We start from the raw sequence: 19,014 nt of genomic DNA, 5'->3' as shown, positions 1-19,014 counted from the left end.
TACTATAATATTGACAATATTTTGTTGCGTGATTAGTTGTTTAAGTTACAAGAAAAAAGGAATATAAATATGAATGTGTTTTCAATGTTACTACACTGAATAATAATAAACGACAGAAGTGGATTTAGTGAAATGTCAACAATGAACGATGAACTGCCATAGCATTTTAATACTGTAATACACATTATAATGCGACTATCTTGTTGTATTCTGTTAGGTCTATCACTGTCTTACATTCAGATTTATGTTCTTTATATTCCTGAAATATCATACTACTGTACTAATATTATCAAAACAGTAAAACTGTTAGATCAATACCTATTATATGCATTATATAGACAATGTTAATAATATGACGTATTTTGTGTGTTCAATTAGAGGGCAATGCCCAGAATTCTTTGAGCAAACCGACGCATTACGAATAATCAGGATTTACGGTAATACTTGGTTTAATCTAGTCAATGCTTAAGAAATTAGTATTACTTTATTGTCAGTTTTAATGATTCTCGCGCTGTAAACTGTACTTCGTTTATATATTTTGTATATTAGCTGTATGACTTTATTCGAGTGTATGACATTACATTTTATGATTATGTTTCCGTTACTACTCTCTGACTATAATTATTACTGATTTTGCTAATAACACATTTTTTTAAAAACCAAGCATTGGCTAGGTTAACAGGACATACATCCATACATGCTCTTTACTACGATCGGAAATTCTACTTATCATATATCATGGACATATATACATAGGTCCATGATATATTATACAAATAATTAATGGTTATGAGTTGGATTGTGAGAATATTTCATTAGTTGAAAAACTGAATGTTCTATTCTTAACGAAGCGGAGACGAGTTGAAAATAGAGCAGTCATTTTTTTCATTGAATGAAATATGCTCTTCATTCAACGAATACAAAATATTATTTGTTTTATAACACACCGACTTTATTAAATGTATCCATCGTAAATCATTAACGAATGCCAGGCCGCGAAGCTAGGCCATAACACATTTTAGTGCTCCAAATTTACACGCAGCAGAGACGGCGCACACAACAAGTCGATATCCCAACGCGATCAGTCAACAACGTCACGTGGCAGAAATTCTCAAAATCCGAACGCGCATGAGTAAAATACCACCATTAGTAATCACTTTTCAGTTAAGCTGATTTTCCACTAGGCGAATTTGTTCGCGCGAATCGAAAGCGCCAGCTTGTACGCATGCGTATTCATGTTTCCATCTTCTAAATCCCAATACGCTGACGCTTCCGATTCGCGTGAACAAATTCGCCTAGTGGAAAATCGACTTTAGGTAGGGCTAATTCTAAAATGACACGTGATACGTAATTAATCAATCAAATTGCAAAAATACAATCAGGTGTGTTATAACATTGAATGAATTTGAAAGACAAAACAAGATTATCCAGATTTATAATAGAAACCGAATCGGGAAAGAGGGATTTAGAAAACAAAAACTGTGAGGCACTATCGGTTGAAAAGCAGAACCATGAGGCCTAGTTAATAGTATACTGCGATGATTATTGTCAGTTTTTAATAATAATGTAAAGGTTGTAATCTTTAAAATGTCACTCCTTTCTAAGAAAGAGGTTACATATCATACCATTCTAGTTAACGGTACGATTATCTGCACAGGAGGGACCAATTTATCTCTACTTTTCCACTCTACTAATTGTTAATAAACTCAAATTTGACCAAAAAAATCTCTGGTTGGACGTGCTTCTATTAATCTCTAGAAAGAGCAAGATAATACACACAGCCTCATAATTTATTATAATAATTTTTTCTATATAATGTAGGCTATTAAAACTGACTGTACGTTTGGAAAAAGAGATTCAATTAACTCGGAAGGGCAGATTGTACGAAATTATGCTAATATCTAAACAAGATTTGGTAATTAGTCGAAGGTGTTTGATTTTAGATTTGCTTTTGGCCATGCCTCAGATTCGATAATACCCGATAATTGGATTTAATGTAATAGTTGATGATTGGGTAATATGTAAAAATCAGGGTAATAATTACACGCCTTAATCATTTTATGGAGCAGGCTAATATTAATTAATTAATTTATTCATTCATCAGTGAAAAATTACTATATAAATTATTTTTGCTTTCTGAGATATACAAAAACAGATAAATGAAAAACAGAAGCAATTACAAAGTGTCACATCACTCTCGTACGGTATACTGACAAGTCAGTGCCCAATGGCAGCTGGATAAAAGCTGTTACAAAACATTGTACGACAGATTATGGACCGGTAACGTCTACCGCTACATAACACCTCAAATACATTATGCATGGGATGAGTAGAATCTTGCAATATAGAATGTGTTTTCTTAATTAATCGATTTTCAAAAACGGATTCAATAGAGCTGCAATGACACGTGACGCATACTTAACAACACGTTGTAGATCAGACGTATCTTCACTAATTGTGGCCCTGGTAGTAAACCACAAAACTAATCATTCTAAATAACAATAATTAACATCTTTATTATCATTTTAAATGAAAATTGACATGTATTTGTATTGTTGTTTTATATGTCACAAGGTAAGTGGTGGTATTGCAGTCATGTTAGATCTGTTATCCACATGTCCCAAGTCATTTTGTTCTTATCCTCGCTCTGATAATCACGCTCATGATATTGATTAATATACAGTCAACCTCTTTTAAAGATGTTTGTATATCAAGAATCATTATACATAAATAATGTTAAAACTAAAAAAAAATTTCTTCTCAAATTTTGATTTAAAAAACTTCAAGCGTAAATTGTAATTAAAAATGGTATTTCCAACACAAAAGATTATAATATTCATTTCAAGCTGATACAATCAGATGGTACTATAGTCAAATTACTGCTTCACTGAAACATGAATAAGTAAATTGAAGTTTATTTATTAATAATTGATTAATTTTAAAGTATTATTAGTGCACATTATAGTCTGTGACGTTATTTGAGAATCTTCTTTGTAATTATGTAAATCGTCGACGCGATACACGACCGGCGCACACAAGAGCTATATCGGCTTAGCCAACTGGCACTAAAATTTGCCGCAAACTGTGATCGCGTTCTATCGGACGCACACTAAACGCCTTAAGTACGCGATTGGATTTTTTTAGTGAGCTATCTGCTCACGTTCGGCGCACACTTGAGGAAAATGACACGCGTGCCAAAAAATATTAAACACGATAGATATTTTCCTCAGCGGCACGAGCAAAGTGCTCAGCCGATAGCTCTAGTGTGCGCCGGGCTTAAAGCTAGAACGTAAGCACAACGCAAGTGAGTTGACCAATCACAGGCGGCAAGATGATTAATCGTGACGTGATTGGTCATACTTGAATTTCATTGCGTTTACGTCCCTGCGTTTAGAGCTTTATCATGGAATCTCCAATTGGGGAAGGATTGAGAACCTAATCAAACCTCATTAATGCACGCTCTATTTCGCTGTAAATAAACGAGGAAATATGCATTTTAGATATAACAACCAATATAACCATAAAATCGTTATCTAGAAGAGGAACAATAATTAACGACCCATTTGATATAAACCAAACCGTTGCCTACACAACAGGAGAGATACAGAACTATAATAAATAAGTCAATTGTTCAATGTATCTGTTACACAGTTTAATTATAAACGTTCGGCACTTAGGAACCCTTTAAATGAAATTGTATAGCCACTATTTAAAAATACGGTTATTAATTGAATTGATGAAGCACAATCGTTGAATAACACAAACATAATTTGATTATATAAAGACGCTACTGAGTCGAAACGCAACAAATAACCTCATTGTATGGATAATTTAAAAAACATGTATTGTATCGTCTAATAGCTAAAACGTATGTATAATAAACAATCTGCCAAGGGCTACAAAGTACAACAATCTTTCCCAACCACCAGAAAATAACGTTTCTCCAATATTGTATAACGCTATTGATAAACACATATTTTGGGGCATATTCAAAAGGATTTTATTTTCAAATGTGGTTGTCATCCACCGATTAACCATTAGGTAAATCCTATGTATATAGGCCTAAATTGTCTTATAATAATGTGTATATAATAGATTTTTGTATTTACTTTTTGTGGTAAACATACAAAGCTAGTACATTAGTGTATGATCGTCATTTACCGATCAAGAATTAATAACTGTAGAATGCAACAAACCATTAAATAGCCTATGATCAAAGTTCATAAATATGGTGCCGCCTCATTTCATGCTTCACAGTACTGCAACACAACACATAGAACTAATTTACTTTTAAGTGCTATATTTTGTAAGACGATTTCGATGGAAATAGATATCACAATTATAAGATGGGTTGAATGTACACTGGGTTGAAAAGAGTTGAGGTGAGACACAGGCCTCGATACATCGTTATGGTTATAGGCCTAGTAAGGTACAGCATGGGGATATGAAAGGCCTACCGACGTCGACATTCATGAAATAACGCAATGTTGTGTGAATGGATGTACCTACTCAAAGGTGTAAGACCTGCTAATATTTACTTCACGAGGTAGTACGCTAAACAGAAGAGAAGAAAAATCAAACATTATGAACATATTAAACGGTTTTGGTTAAATTGTCATTGATTAATATGATGCACATTAAACAAGAGCACCTAATCCCACAAGGCTGTTGATGACTAAAGGCAATTATGCAAAATTCTTCTATTAATTGTGCTTAGTAAAATAAACTTCAACGAAACGAACCAAAAGATTGATTTTATTCAAAATGTAAGATGCTATCTGCATCATCAAACTTTTACCAAGCAATATAATCTATTCGAGGTCAATAGAGCATAAATGATTACAGTCATCTTGACAACTCAGAGTTCTATAATACTGTAATCAATATCAATGTATTTCTTTAATTCTATCGCTTGATTAATTTGTATTGAAAATTAAAAAATATTATTATTTTTACCATAATTTTGTACAATTAAAATGCTTTAGTTTAAGCAAACAAGCCTAATAGAAGAAGGCATGCATGATAAAAACAAAGGTTCTGGATAAAATAAAAACTTCTTATAAAAATTCATCAAATTTAAAAAAGTTTTACCAAAAGCGTTTATTACAATGTTAAGGTCGATGAGACATGAGCTCATTGACATGAAAGCAACATTTCAAAATTAGTTTCTTTCTTCAACTTTTTAAAATTAACAGTACAGTATACGAGTATACGAGCATTACGATAATAGATATTTCCAACACGAGTTTCTGATTGTTAATAATTTAAACATTAACAATAATATGGTTGACACATCATTCTGGTATAAAAACATAAATAAAATTAATTCAATTTGAATTAGTTCTTCCATCCGTGCTTGTGGGAGGAAGCTGTTTAGTTTCTCTTCTTGCCATACGAGAAGAACCTCGTAACAGTTTTAGACTAACTGTACTAAAGCATCATTTTTATGTTGCTCTACTTTATGCTGTTTTAGAATATATCATTACTGTTTGTTATTATTCCGTATTAAAACCATGCCATCTTCAATATATCAGAGTAAGTTCACTGATATCCGAGATTGTATTTGAGGTTCAAGCACTGGGTTGATATACTATCTGAGTGGCATCAAAGTTGATTGCAATATAAACTGTTCAAAAGAGCCTCACTTTAATTGATACAAAGTATAGAACGGCAATTTATTTATTGCTCTGTTGTTAAATTAAACAAATTCAATATTTAAATGTTTAGTTACCACTTGGACACAATGTATCGAGTTGTAGGCGCAACGCAAGTGATTTGACCAATCACAAACGGCGGTTCGGATGCGCGATTACGTCATTGCTTTACGTCCAAATTGGAACCCGCCAAGCTTAATGCTTGATTCCCACTAGAGGCTCAACATAAGAAAGGAACGCAACGTATAGAGTTGACCAATCACAAGCGATGGACTTTTTCGAACTGTCGCTTGGATTGGTCAATACGCTTGCGTTGCGTTTACGTCCTTGCGTTGCATCCTAGTAAGAACCAAGCTAATCATTTACAGAATTGAATGTATGTAATGGCATGACACCGCCTACTGTCTTGTGTAAGGTACAGCAGCTGAGAAGTATAATAGTGTTAGCACACAGCAGGAAATAAAAACATCAATTGCCTATGATTTTAATTATTTTTCGGGCCATAGTCTGAATTGTTTATTTAATTTATAGAGTAATTGATAGTTATCTATACTACTGAAATAAGTAGAATCTATGCGTTACAACAGTTGCTGGCATTTAAAACGAGTACAGTACAAACGAGGGCGATCAGTAAATATAGGGAAAAAAACTAGGCTAAGGGAAACACTTAACTACCCTTAGAATTTAAAAAAAATCTCCTATCTAAGTGAATACAATTTAAGGAAAATACTTAATACTTAATATTTAAGGGAGATATCTCACAGTAGGCTAAGTGTGATTGGTGAATACGGCCACTGGTACAAATTGAACGCCCCCCAACCCCTCCCAACATTTAATGGAGTCGACTGTGACCATATATATATTTTGATTAAATTTGGTAAAGATCCGTCATTTAGTTTTGACGTTATCCTGCCAACAGATAAATACACATTCAAATATCTCAGACAAAAATATAACCCCCTATGGCGGAGGTAAATATCATACAGTGTTTAATAATGATTCCAAGTAAATAGACATTTACTTTATATATAAACCTACCATATTTAATTCGTATTTTACATTGAGTACGGTATAGTTAGACCTAAAATGCAAGTTAATTCGTACTTCTAGTTTAAGTCTACGATAGTTATAATCCTAATTAGTATTTTACAATTAGATATAATTATGGTTCAGGTTATGTATTCAATTAGTATTTTCATCATAATATTATATATAAATCCAAAGGCAAATTACAGAAAATAATGACAACGCTGTGGGTAGTATCGGTGGCTGGATCTCAATGGAGATACAAAATAAAATAAGCAAAAAGTTAAAGCTGAATCAAAAGTCAAACAGCCAGAAAAAATAGCAGAGCTTTCGGGCAAAGGCTAGACCTTTCATCAGAGCATCATAATATATATTTTCTAGAATGAAATAATATTTAGAAAGATGATTAAAAGTATTGAACATAATATTCAATAATTTACGAGCCCCCTGTAGAAATGTTTGAAATTTAAGAGCCATTGATCATTCAATAATTCGTATTTTTATTCGAATATAACAAATAGTAATGTGAGAAAGAGAGGAATGATGGCGCATTGATATTCATAGGAGGTCATAAATAGACACGATAAAACACAATTCTTATAATGTGTACAATACAGTGTTAAAACTATCAATCATAACTTATACAATCATCCCCTCTGTGTTCACAATCGCCCTACTTCGTCACCGTACAACTGCTCGTTCTGGCGTACTAAGTCTTTTCAGGTAAAACTAACACTAACGTTGTTTCTAAATATTCCCTTCATCAACATAGTAGTTAAAAAATGTCAATGTTTTTACCGCGAAGATTATTTTTCTGATTTGTTACGTTAATATTTCCGAACCCAATTGGTTTGGATTCCAGGACTTGAATCTTCCTTTAGGCCTACTTTCGTTCGAAGTTGTAAACATTGTGTTGTATAAAATGTATTGTGATAGTTATAGCTTTGTGAGTGAAGGTCGGGTGAACAATGACCGATGGTAATTGTGAATAATGTTTAAAGAAACTAATGATTGTAAAACGTGAGTAGAGGTTAGGGAACAACTACTTTGTTAAACAGTGGCGAGTGAAGGCAGAGAGCATTTAAGATTTTTATCTCATGAGCATTATTTACAACAAACTATGCTTCTTGGAATATTACTACAGTTGTTCCGCGATATGTAGATTAGAAAACATTATTCGACGACTACGATCTAAGAACGATCAGAGAAGAGTCTAATTGAAGAATTTAAATAGAAATCTTTCCACATTCAATTATCCATCGTGCATTCACACTTGTTCTGTTTTTAACGAACTGAAGACGGCGCCAGAGACAGTGATGTTAAATAATGAACAATTATATAAAGAATAAGTTAGGTTTACCTAACTTATTTCTCCATGAAGTATTCGTATTCGCGCCCTCTTGTGATAGGTTTATGATGTTTATACATTCCTACTGTATGCGTTGTATCATGATACTCAAAATAAAGTGTGGTTATTTTAAAATTTAATCAACTATGTTATCAAAAGCTGTACTACAAAAACCAATACGTATAATAATTCTCTCTCGCGGCGGCCCAAGCACCGATCCGATACATTTGTAAACGCGTCTAATGAAAGGTAAAGATATGCCTATATGGGATCCGATACATTTGTAAACGCGTCTAATGAAAAGTATAGATATGCCTATATGGGATCCGATACATTTGTAAACGCGTCTAATGAAAGGTATAGATATGCCTATATGGGATCCGATACATTTGTATATAAGAATATTTAATTGCTAATTATTAGATTTGACGACATGCTGGTTAATTTTGATTTCGCAAATGATTAATTAGAGCTGTGAGTGGGCCTCCATAATATCAACAATGATGATCACCATCAACATTATCATTGTTTATTGTCATATTATCTTGATAATCATTTATGTTTATCATCACACATCTGAACATAAAATTACAAATTTGAATTATAGATGTTTCGTTATAGCGTGTATCGATCTCCAAACTGATAATATACATAACGATTATCATGAATGTAATAAATCGCTATTAGCAATGATATATGCATACACACTGTCGACGACTGTCGTGATGTGATTTATTCATAAATCTACAATACAGTTAAAGATGTATTGTCCCCCAAAAACATGAAAAATGAAGATTAATTAAATCAGACTTTGAATATGTTATTTTGTAGTTTTAATAAAGTTAATCACTTCCATAGAAAAAAAAACGAAAACAAATATGTTCTCAATTGTAAAATGACAGAATAAATGGTTAAATTAAACCAAAAATCCATTGGCTGGCAGCCAATTTGACAATTTTTTGCTTTAAATTACATTTTTTTCAGGTAAATACAGTTTTTTTCGATCTAATTTTTGGTCAAAGTTGATAACTATTATGTTACATTAAAATGGAATATTCAACAAAATTTTTTTTCAGAATTATTTTTTCAGGGGGACAATACATCTTTAAACAGGGGCCAATGGGTTCAAATTAACCTCCGCTTTTTACAATAAACCTTTAAACAGAAGGTACAACCATGGCGTGGAGTTAAGTCGATGCCCTTAATTTCTAGGCAACATGTATCCAGCTGAGCACCTATTGATTGTAATTTTCAGACATCAAGTGGAGTAAAGTCCTTCACTGTCTAACCAACTGAGCATCTATTAGGTATGATTATCATACACGAAATGAATTGTTGACATTTAACTTTAATTGAAATCTATACAAGAAAGTTATTTACAGCAAAGAGACACGCACGGAGTTAATTTAGGATGTACTACACCTAATGTAGAGAATATCAACATACTATTTGTAAACGTCTTTATTCTTGTATTTAATATGCGTTGAGGCTTGCTTATGCGATAAACTATTAATATGTTTACGTCTTGTCGATTTGAATACCTTATGATACCCTATGACTAAAACATTTTCAATCAATCAATCTGAAGATGCTTATAAATTCAAATAGATCGTCACAGCGCCTATCTTACTGCATGAAAATAGCTATAGATCACACTAGGTCGACATCTGGATCAACTTAACGCCATTCAGATTCAATTTAATTTAAATAATTTTACGATTAAAAATCTAAATTGATGATGGTAGACCGATTGTTATTATGGTATAGAGATGAATTAACAAAATGTATTATTAGTCTGAAATGCAATTTCACTAATTCCTAGTTCGTCATGTGTCCCAAATTCTTTAACATGGTTGAATTTTAGTTACCCACTTATGTTCTGCTTTATAGTATCCTTTCTCATTCCGTTTGTATCAACCCCACAAATGAAGTATAATCATCATTAATTAACTGTTTTCTGTCGACGTTTTTGCTGTGAATTAAAAAATAGTTGTAAACTTGAGAATCGATAAGATAATTCAGTATGTACACAATTTTGTTACGATCGCTAAAGCTGGCATCGTTTCCTGTCAAATATCTACCACAAATCTGACATACGGAGAATATTCCGTTTGTTTAAACGAGATGGACATTATTCCGATGGGTTCGCGCAACTAAAAACACCAAAAGTCCAGAAAGTATAATTATAGGCATCTCATCTATTAACGTTATTGGGTCTCTTTTGGAATGAAGTCAGCGGCGCATCAGTACTTAGGTCAACATGATGTGGTTAAAACATTATCCATGCTAGCATGCTCTCTATCGAAAAACTCTAATCCGTTTCTAACTGAATTCGGCTACTTTTGCTACACCTTAATCTTATTATTATAATTAATATCTTATATTATATTCACACACCACAAGATCGAACCTGAAATATGTGAACTGAAAGACAAATGCAGGCTATGGGTTCAAATATACGGAGATACCTGTTCGGTCAGTTAGAACGCTTAATTACCGTATGTGAAGCCTTAGTCGTACTACACTAATTACTTTTCCGCTTTATGACACTGTATCGACAATATAAGGCATTGCCATTCTCTAACTTCGTGTTGATACGTATATGCTTGAACGAATGCCAATGTCCTCCTTGTCTAAACCAATTGAGTTCATATTAAAGCAATGGACGCCAAATGTTATAAATCAATGTTTTAGAAATCCTTAATAAATATGCGCAGAGTCGAATATTAGGTTCTGCGCATGTCAATTATGCTATAGTAACCAGTAACCAGTATCCCTTAATTTTCGATTTATTTACGCAAGATATTGATATACGAAATGTTGAACGGACACACCAATTTATCTTAACTGACCGAATAACCGTTATGAAACGTTTTGTTGACAGAATCTCAACAATAAATCGAATGATACCCCATCGATTAATTGTCTGTGTCTCAAGTTCGACAGATTACCTTAGTTGAGAGTTGATACTATAACGGTGTTTTGTTTATTTATTCGACAAGCATTGATATCAACACCATAACATACACTTACAATACATTAAAATGCTGGGCAGGGGGAAGCTTAAGCGAAATTCAAATAAGTCGGTACGGTACCCTTCAATAGTTTGTGTCATTTGTTTAAAATCAACATATAAAAGGTTGTTTACTACAGCTAATTACTACGATACGCTGTTTTATGTAGTTAATTTCAGTTTCAATTAGATGCAGTAAACGCGAATTGTTATTCAAGTGAATCACATATATAGTTTACACCAGCAACAAGACAATGGCTCCAACTATAGTATCGTAATATCATATTGTGCAAACTAATTAGCAATTAATATTAAATTGGTTTTAAGAACATGATTACTGTTTTTAGTTTCTCCTAAAACATTCAAGTTATATTCTTGATTTGCCTATTCTTCAATGAACAACCGATGTTTTATTGAGCTGAATATCAAGAAAAACCTCCTAATATGCTAAGTTGCTTACCATATCGTTTTTAAGAAGTTTGTCTACTGTTATCAGATGCGTATTATTATACGTTCAAATATACATTAAGAGGTGGAATAAACACAAACGTGCGAATGTTGGACAGAGAGAAAACATGTAAGTGAGTGAGCAAATTACACTCACGTTTAGAATACGCAACCTAGAGACTAGAGAGATCTGGAAAGCGACCTGGCTATAATTGCCGTATTTATTGACAATTTCGTGTCGAATGTAGCCACAATTGATCTCTGATGTAGATTTACTCTTCCTCGAGTTGTTTACTCAGTCAGTTTAAATGCATCGATGATTTATATAGATATTGCAATGTAAGCGTTCATTCGATATAAGAATCGCACAGCACAATGACTCTCTGAAACTAAAGTGAGGAAGATTAGACAACGTGACGTCACATGTGCTACGACAGGTTGAATAAACACAGTAAACACATTATGCTGATAAACTTATATCAATAATTCGTTTTACGCTATTGTATGACATGGTGATTTTTGGTAATCAAATCAGTTATTGAGAAAAAAGTAATAATTAATAATAACATTAATACACTCTACTCTTATCACTATATGATATGTATATTGCATTGTACACTAAAACCTGATTACTTAAGATGTATCAAATTCAATTTCCTGATATGCAACGTATGGCAAACACCAATTTAATTGCTTCAGGTATATCACATAATGATGTTGTTTTGAAAACCCTTAAGTGTTTAATGCACAGAATACCAGTAAACTAAGTACCGTACTGTACGTTGTGTTTTGAGTATTCGGTGAAAACATGTCAGGTTTTGTCAACAGCAATGTCGATGATAAAGTCATGGTTATACGATCACACAGTAACGTGAGTTACTTCCTGATGCTACTATGTTATTATCGTCAAATCATCCTTTATTTCAAATGAAACACATAAGAATGTAACAGACATCACAGGACACAGCTTGAAGGAACAAGCGCAGAAAGAAGAAGGAAAATTGTAGAAAACACATCCAAAATGCGTAACATTCGGGTTTAAAGATGATGGAATTATATGGAAACATGCTGCATTTGAAATAAAGATGATACCAAGTTGATGTACAGAATTAAAACTAATTGTTAAAATGAAGACGTTACATTACGTAATTTTGATGTGGACTAATATGGAAACATATCATTGTTGAAATAAAGACCGTGACGATACTTTAAGTTGATGAACTAATATGAAAATATGGAATTGCTGCTGAAATAAAGACGATGACTGACTATTAAAAATAAAGACGATAATCTAACTGATGCTGATGTATCACAAGACCATTGGAAATAAGATGAAACTTAAGTTGCTTTATACCATGACTTATAGGCCTATACTAAGCGGAGCATACTAAAATTAGTGAATCTATGATGATCTGATCGTGATCTAGAGAATACAAAACGTGGTATTTAACTGTAGCAAAGAAATTGGTATTAAACAGATTTTAGTATAAAATAAATATAAAAGATAAAGTAAATAATAGCCGAATGGGGACGGGGATTGAAATGTTACCACCCGAACGAACTGCGCGCGTATTGGTCGTGCAGGTTTATGATGGGAGATTGAGGACAAAGTTTATGATGGGAGATTGAGGACAAAGTTTAGGATGGGGGATTGAGGACAAAGTTTAGGATGGGAGATTGAGGACAAAGTTTATGATGGGAGATTGAGGACAAAGTTTAGGATGGGAGATTGAGGACAAAGTTTATGATGGGAGATTGAGGACAAAGTTTATGATGGGAGATTGAGGACAAAGTTTAGGATGGGAGATTGAGGACAAAGTTTAGGATGGGAGATTGAGGACAAAGTTTATGATGGGAGATTGAGGACAAAGTTTATGATGGGAGATTGAAGACAAAGTTTAGGATGGGAGATTGAGGACAAAGTTTATGATGGGAGATTGAGGACAAAGTTTAGGATGGGAGATTGAGGACAAAGTTTATGATGGGAGATTGAGGACAAAGTTTAGGATGGGAGATTGAGGACAAAGTTTAGGATGGGAGATTGAGGACAAAGTTTAGGATGGGAGTGCTATTAGAAATATTGTTTTCATTATTCAAACTACAACTCGTCAAGTTATTTATGAGACACTTTAAAATCGATGATGGCTACTTTAACATCCTTAATGTCTAACCTTACAAATGTTAGGATGAAAGTAAAGGCATTTTTACAACAACGTAAGTAGAATGACAGTGGCATTAAACAGTAATTACAAACGACTTCAACAAAAGAAAAGAGCCAGAGATCACAATGTATCAATAATGCAACTTGAATTTTAAGAGCATGTCATCCACAGGAAGTTTTACGTTACAGTATTAGTTGTTCTTAAGAAATGGTACTTGCGGACGTTGATTTGACATAGCTGTCAGTAAAATTTACAATTGCAATAACAATCGATCATCTACAAGATTTATACTAACCGACATGTTAACAGCGTAAGGATAAAACGAAAACGAGGTATCAGTCAAAATAGTGTTTGGTATTTATTGTAGCCCTAATGGTTTAAACAAAAAACCGATTTATATCTTTAGTGATTTAAAGATGGGACAAACAGAACCATTAAGACGGATGTCTTCTATTTTTTACACGATTGATCGAGCCACACACACTGATAGATAAAATGTTAACTAAACTATGAAAATATAAACTATACAGAAACATCGATGCTAGTGCATTTTAACTGGACGAAAAAATATATACATTGCTTGCTGGTTTCCTAACAGCCTTGTAATTTACAATAGTATAATGATTTCAGTTTTTGATAATTACATGCATTAACTAGTAACATTGGTTTAATTAAAGATGCAATGAAAGCATTTTTAGGCATAGTAACTTGATACTCTGTAGAATTACAAGGGTATGTAACTAATTTCAGGGATATTACCATTAATGAGAACTCCATTATTATGCATTAATCATAATTTCCTTTTACTGAAATAATTTAAAGCTACATTATGGATTGTACTAATGATTTACAAACAATATCAACAACTGTTGCTACATATAACAATTGTTCAAACTGGATTTTGCGGATTTGGGCAGCTGCTGGAGTAGTTGTCAATGTTAGTTCAGATACGTTCTCGGATAAAAAAAACCCTGCTAAGACAGTAATGCTTTAATAAGCATAATGGAATTATTCCCTCCCCATCGTTTTTTATTGAATGATTTTTTTTTATAATTGAATTGCGTCGGCTTGCAGAATATGAAAATTCAACTTGATTTAACCACTAAGTCGGAAGTTTATTTTTTGTGCAGTTCAAATGTTCTTATTTTGCTTATACGTCTCTTATAGTAGACTACATTATTCATCCTCGATGTATTCCTATTTTTAGTGTGTTTCAGCTTTAAGTAGAGTAGTCTTAAATATTTAAGTATGATTTAATATGCCAATGTTGTGCTATCCGGACGGTTGCATATTCACACTAGAATACCCAGTAGTAATGCATTGATGTTATTTGCATTGTTACCTATCTGATTTATGATAGGATGAACCTGCATTATTCATTGTGAAGGGGCATGCGTTTATAATTGTTTTGTCACTGGTGAAGTAGCAAGATATGATAATGCCAACATAAACGAGGGCATAGATTATACTGTGACAGGTGGCAGAATGCTCACAGGTGCAGCAAATGCTCACAATGTTTTTACACGATAAGCAGTAGAATAATTAGGTGTCTACTCTTGATATTAGTGTTATTGCTTTATAATAGCAAATTTTTATCTCTATGTTTTTACATTTTTCAGTAATTTCTCTTGGAATTGATATTATGGTATTTTATAGGCCTAATATTACACATATTGCCTATACCAGTAAATTGAATCATTCTAGGGAGATACACAAAAACCTCAGGACTATTTTTTTTTTAATCAATTTTAAAAAACGCTTCAAGTTTGTCACTGAAGCAGAAATTGATTTAAAAAAAGTATTTCATGGTATGCAATATCGTTATATTATATAATATTATATATCCGTACTGAGTCAACCGTGACCTATTTATACGGTAACTTTAATGTACATGGTGTACTTATTTTATCTGGCGATTTCTTAAGAAAAGCCAATCTATGACCGTTCACGTACACTGTCATTGACATACACGCTGTCCTCTAGTCTAGAGAGACATCAACAACCATAGTTATTACATTCTAGAAACACTCTGTTCCGTTTATCTGAATTCATAAAACGTGCACGTTATGTAAAAACAGCGTACTTCGGTGGAAATAAACAACTGCTGTTGGACAATAAAACAAAGACATGACTTCAACAAGAATGTTACTATAAACTGGACTTGCTAAGCACATCTTCTGGTTGTTTTAGCCTACTAATGTATTATCAATGACTACGTGAACATGGACTGAAACATTGTGAACCTATACTTATTACCCACGTTATCTCTTTACTTAAATCTGAACTTTTATTTTTGTCTATCTATATAAACACAAATCACTGTGAATCTACGGATGCTAAAATAATGACATGCAATATAATAATCACTGGTAATGTAAACACAGTAAAGTAGGATGAATGGCGAAGATGAACATTGATGAATGATAAACACAACACACACGACTCATCAGATCTTCAAATGTAATTACACTTTACTGTATAAACTATTATACTGATCTATATTGATGATGGATCGAGGGGCACGTGTAAACGAACACGGCCGGTACACAAGTGTGTTTTAGGAACATTGTACATACATTAATGGATATGACTAGATCGTTGCCATAAACAATGTACTCGATACTAAAACGACAATGGCGTCTCATATGATAGTTATGAAAGGCCTCTATTACACATTCATAAAGGCCTTCTACAATTTGCTTACAGTAGAACGGCATGAATTTCTTACTAAAACCTAAACAATTTATTAGCCTTTAATCAAATTGTTTAGTATAAATTGATTGTGTTTGTATACCAGACTGCCTGCTAGGGTTGGTAAAATTATTTGGCACTCATGGCTTTTCATAACGCCGACTGGAATACTAATGTAGAAAGACAATAACTAGAGAATAGGGGCAAGAGGTGGGATTATTTTGAATGATAATATTGTTGGATTATAGTATTTATTCATGTAGGCCTACTACTAACATACATTTTCTGTGTCGACATGGTGATCTTTATTCATGTTGGCCTACTACTAACATACATTTTCTGTGTCGACATGGTGATCTTTATTCATGTAGGCCTACTACTAATATACATTTTCTGTGTCGACATGGTGATCTTTATTCATGTAGGCCTACTACTAACATACATTTTCTGTGTCGACATGGTGATCATTCATGTAGGCCTACTACTAACATACATTTTCTGTGTCGACTTGGTGATCTTTATTCATGTAGGCCTACTACTAACCATGTTCAACATCTCTATATTGTATATATACACAGTAAAATATAGGATGCATGACGAAGAAATAGTGTTTTGATTTTAGATTTCGGTATTTAAAAAAAAATAGAGATTGCTTGAGCGTATCTCGAAATCGGGGTTTATAACTTGATTTGCAAGAATGAGAAAATAAATTTTATTCCTATAGTTATATTCCAACATATTGTAATTAACAGAATTTCACCATTTCATCCAAACAAACAACTCGCGCACCGTCAACATGACAATATTATCCAATTTGTTGGGCTGTTCAAATGTCTACTTTAACTTTGATACGGGTACTCAAATAGGGCACTTAACCTGTGATGTACGATACTTGTATATGTCACTCAAAACTAACGTACGATCACTTGTTAAATGGCATTACATTACTATTTCCCAAGGATAATACTCACAAATATATTAGACGATGTGGAATCACAATTGTTCAATTATGCTAGTGACTCACTCAAAAGTCTTTTAATAACGTATGTCCCCTCTTATTTGTATCAACTGTAGACAATGCTCAGATTTACAAAGACAAATAGATTAAAGTAACCTATCGTATTCACCGCCCGCCCTACGCACCAGACCCAGACAGGATTAATCGTTACGTCATGAAAATAAAATTAGGCCTATATGAACGTACTGCTATTGAATGAACCATTCGTGCTTTCTTTAAAACTCATTGACGAAAGGAATGAAGTACGCATCGCCTGAAATTACAACAGATATTGCAAGACAACTACGAAAATACAAATCAAACTTACTTCTTCCACTTTGTTGTAACATTTCCAAAACTCTAATGACAGCATCTTCGCCAAAACTTCTTTCATTTGTTTGGCTATCTGTATATTCAAACCCAGGGTGCAAAAAGTTGTAGTGAAATTGCTCGTAGGCTACATTGTACACATCACTGTTTGTAAAATAAGTGTACATTGGCGCTGTAAGAGTATAACATATGCGAGGTTTGTTAAAATTTGGATCCGTTTGTGTTAATATAAATATGTTTGTCCACTCTCTGAAATCAAGGAGTGCTTCTATTGCCATAATTGTCTTTGATGTATCAACGAGGTAATTCCTCGTAATCATCGGATTTTGTGTTTTGTTGTTAAAATACACGGAATCACATGCCGGTGTTATTAATGGTCGTTTCCAGTGGTTTACAAACGGTATAACACGAGAGCATACCAAACTGCACACAGGTCCCAGATATAAATCCATATTTTTACTGTACAAATCAATTAGTTTAATGCCTCCAACATTAGCATCGCAAGCAGAATCTTCACTGAAAATAGTAACATTATATCCAGGTAAATACTTTTCCATACTTTTAGTAGCCAGGTCGATGGCAGGTATCACGTTCCTTAACGAGTACGGGAAGTTGGTTGAATTAGGAGCGATAACACCTATTCGAATATCCGTGGCCAATACGGATGGTAGGCCTATCAGCAATATGATAATATATACATCCATTTTCAATTTAGATGTAGAAATCATAAATATACGCGTAGGAAATATGAAGTAAAAGTAAACGTTGTGTTTATCCGTTTAAGCGTATTAATTCCGTTTAGCGTTTAGTATGTTCCAAAGTGTATTCCGATTAATTTAGTGTAAAGCCTTTATGAATAGATTTCCTGAAGCACAAGACACTAACCTGTAATAGGTAGAAGCAAAAACAACACCGATCTATGATTAAATTCCAAATTAACAAGTACGATTTAGAAATAGCATCTCAGTTTAGATTGATAGTTCTCTCATAGAGGTAAAATCATCTGTGGACCAATTGAAGATAATGAATGCCTTAACAATCCAATAGAGGGACGTTCCAGCAGGGTATCAGCCAGCAGCACTCAGCAATCCTGAAATAACTGACATTGTGGCATTATACAGTGAGCCCTCAACGTTGATTGATAGCAAAAATCATGTGAAATACTGACATACTGCGGAAGTAACGTGCACTTAAGAAAACTGATGTAAAATAAAAGATGTTGTAGACTGGAAGTTTAAAAAAGAATCGAGTTCACACCACGGTTAGTAAGAATTGTACCAGCCACGGATGCATGGCGCTGCTTACCTGGTTCTGATCTCCTTTAGGCCTATCTCATGCGGCGGCGA

General features: G+C 33.4%; 1 protein-coding gene across 1 annotated transcript in view; it reads right to left on the bottom strand.

Moving 5' to 3' along the window:
• The window catches only part of LOC144836145 (atrial natriuretic peptide receptor 1-like), a 165,954-nt gene extending 147,296 nt beyond the window's left edge, over window positions 1–18,658 (bottom strand). Inside the window, exon 1 of the mRNA XM_078691371.1 lies at window positions 17,667–18,658. Coding sequence (XP_078547497.1) covers window positions 17,667–18,396 — 730 coding nt within the window. The 5' untranslated portion in view covers window positions 18,397–18,658. The remainder of the gene's footprint in view (window positions 1–17,666) is intronic.
• Window positions 18,659–19,014: the final 356 nt, after the last annotated feature.

Source organism: Antedon bifida, chromosome 1 (genome assembly GCF_963402885.1).
Source record: "Antedon bifida chromosome 1, ecAntBifi1.1, whole genome shotgun sequence".
Classification (NCBI taxonomy): domain Eukaryota; kingdom Metazoa; phylum Echinodermata; class Crinoidea; order Comatulida; family Antedonidae; genus Antedon; species Antedon bifida.
Note: the sequence above shows the minus strand (reverse complement) of the source record. Positions and strands in the feature narration are given on the sequence as shown.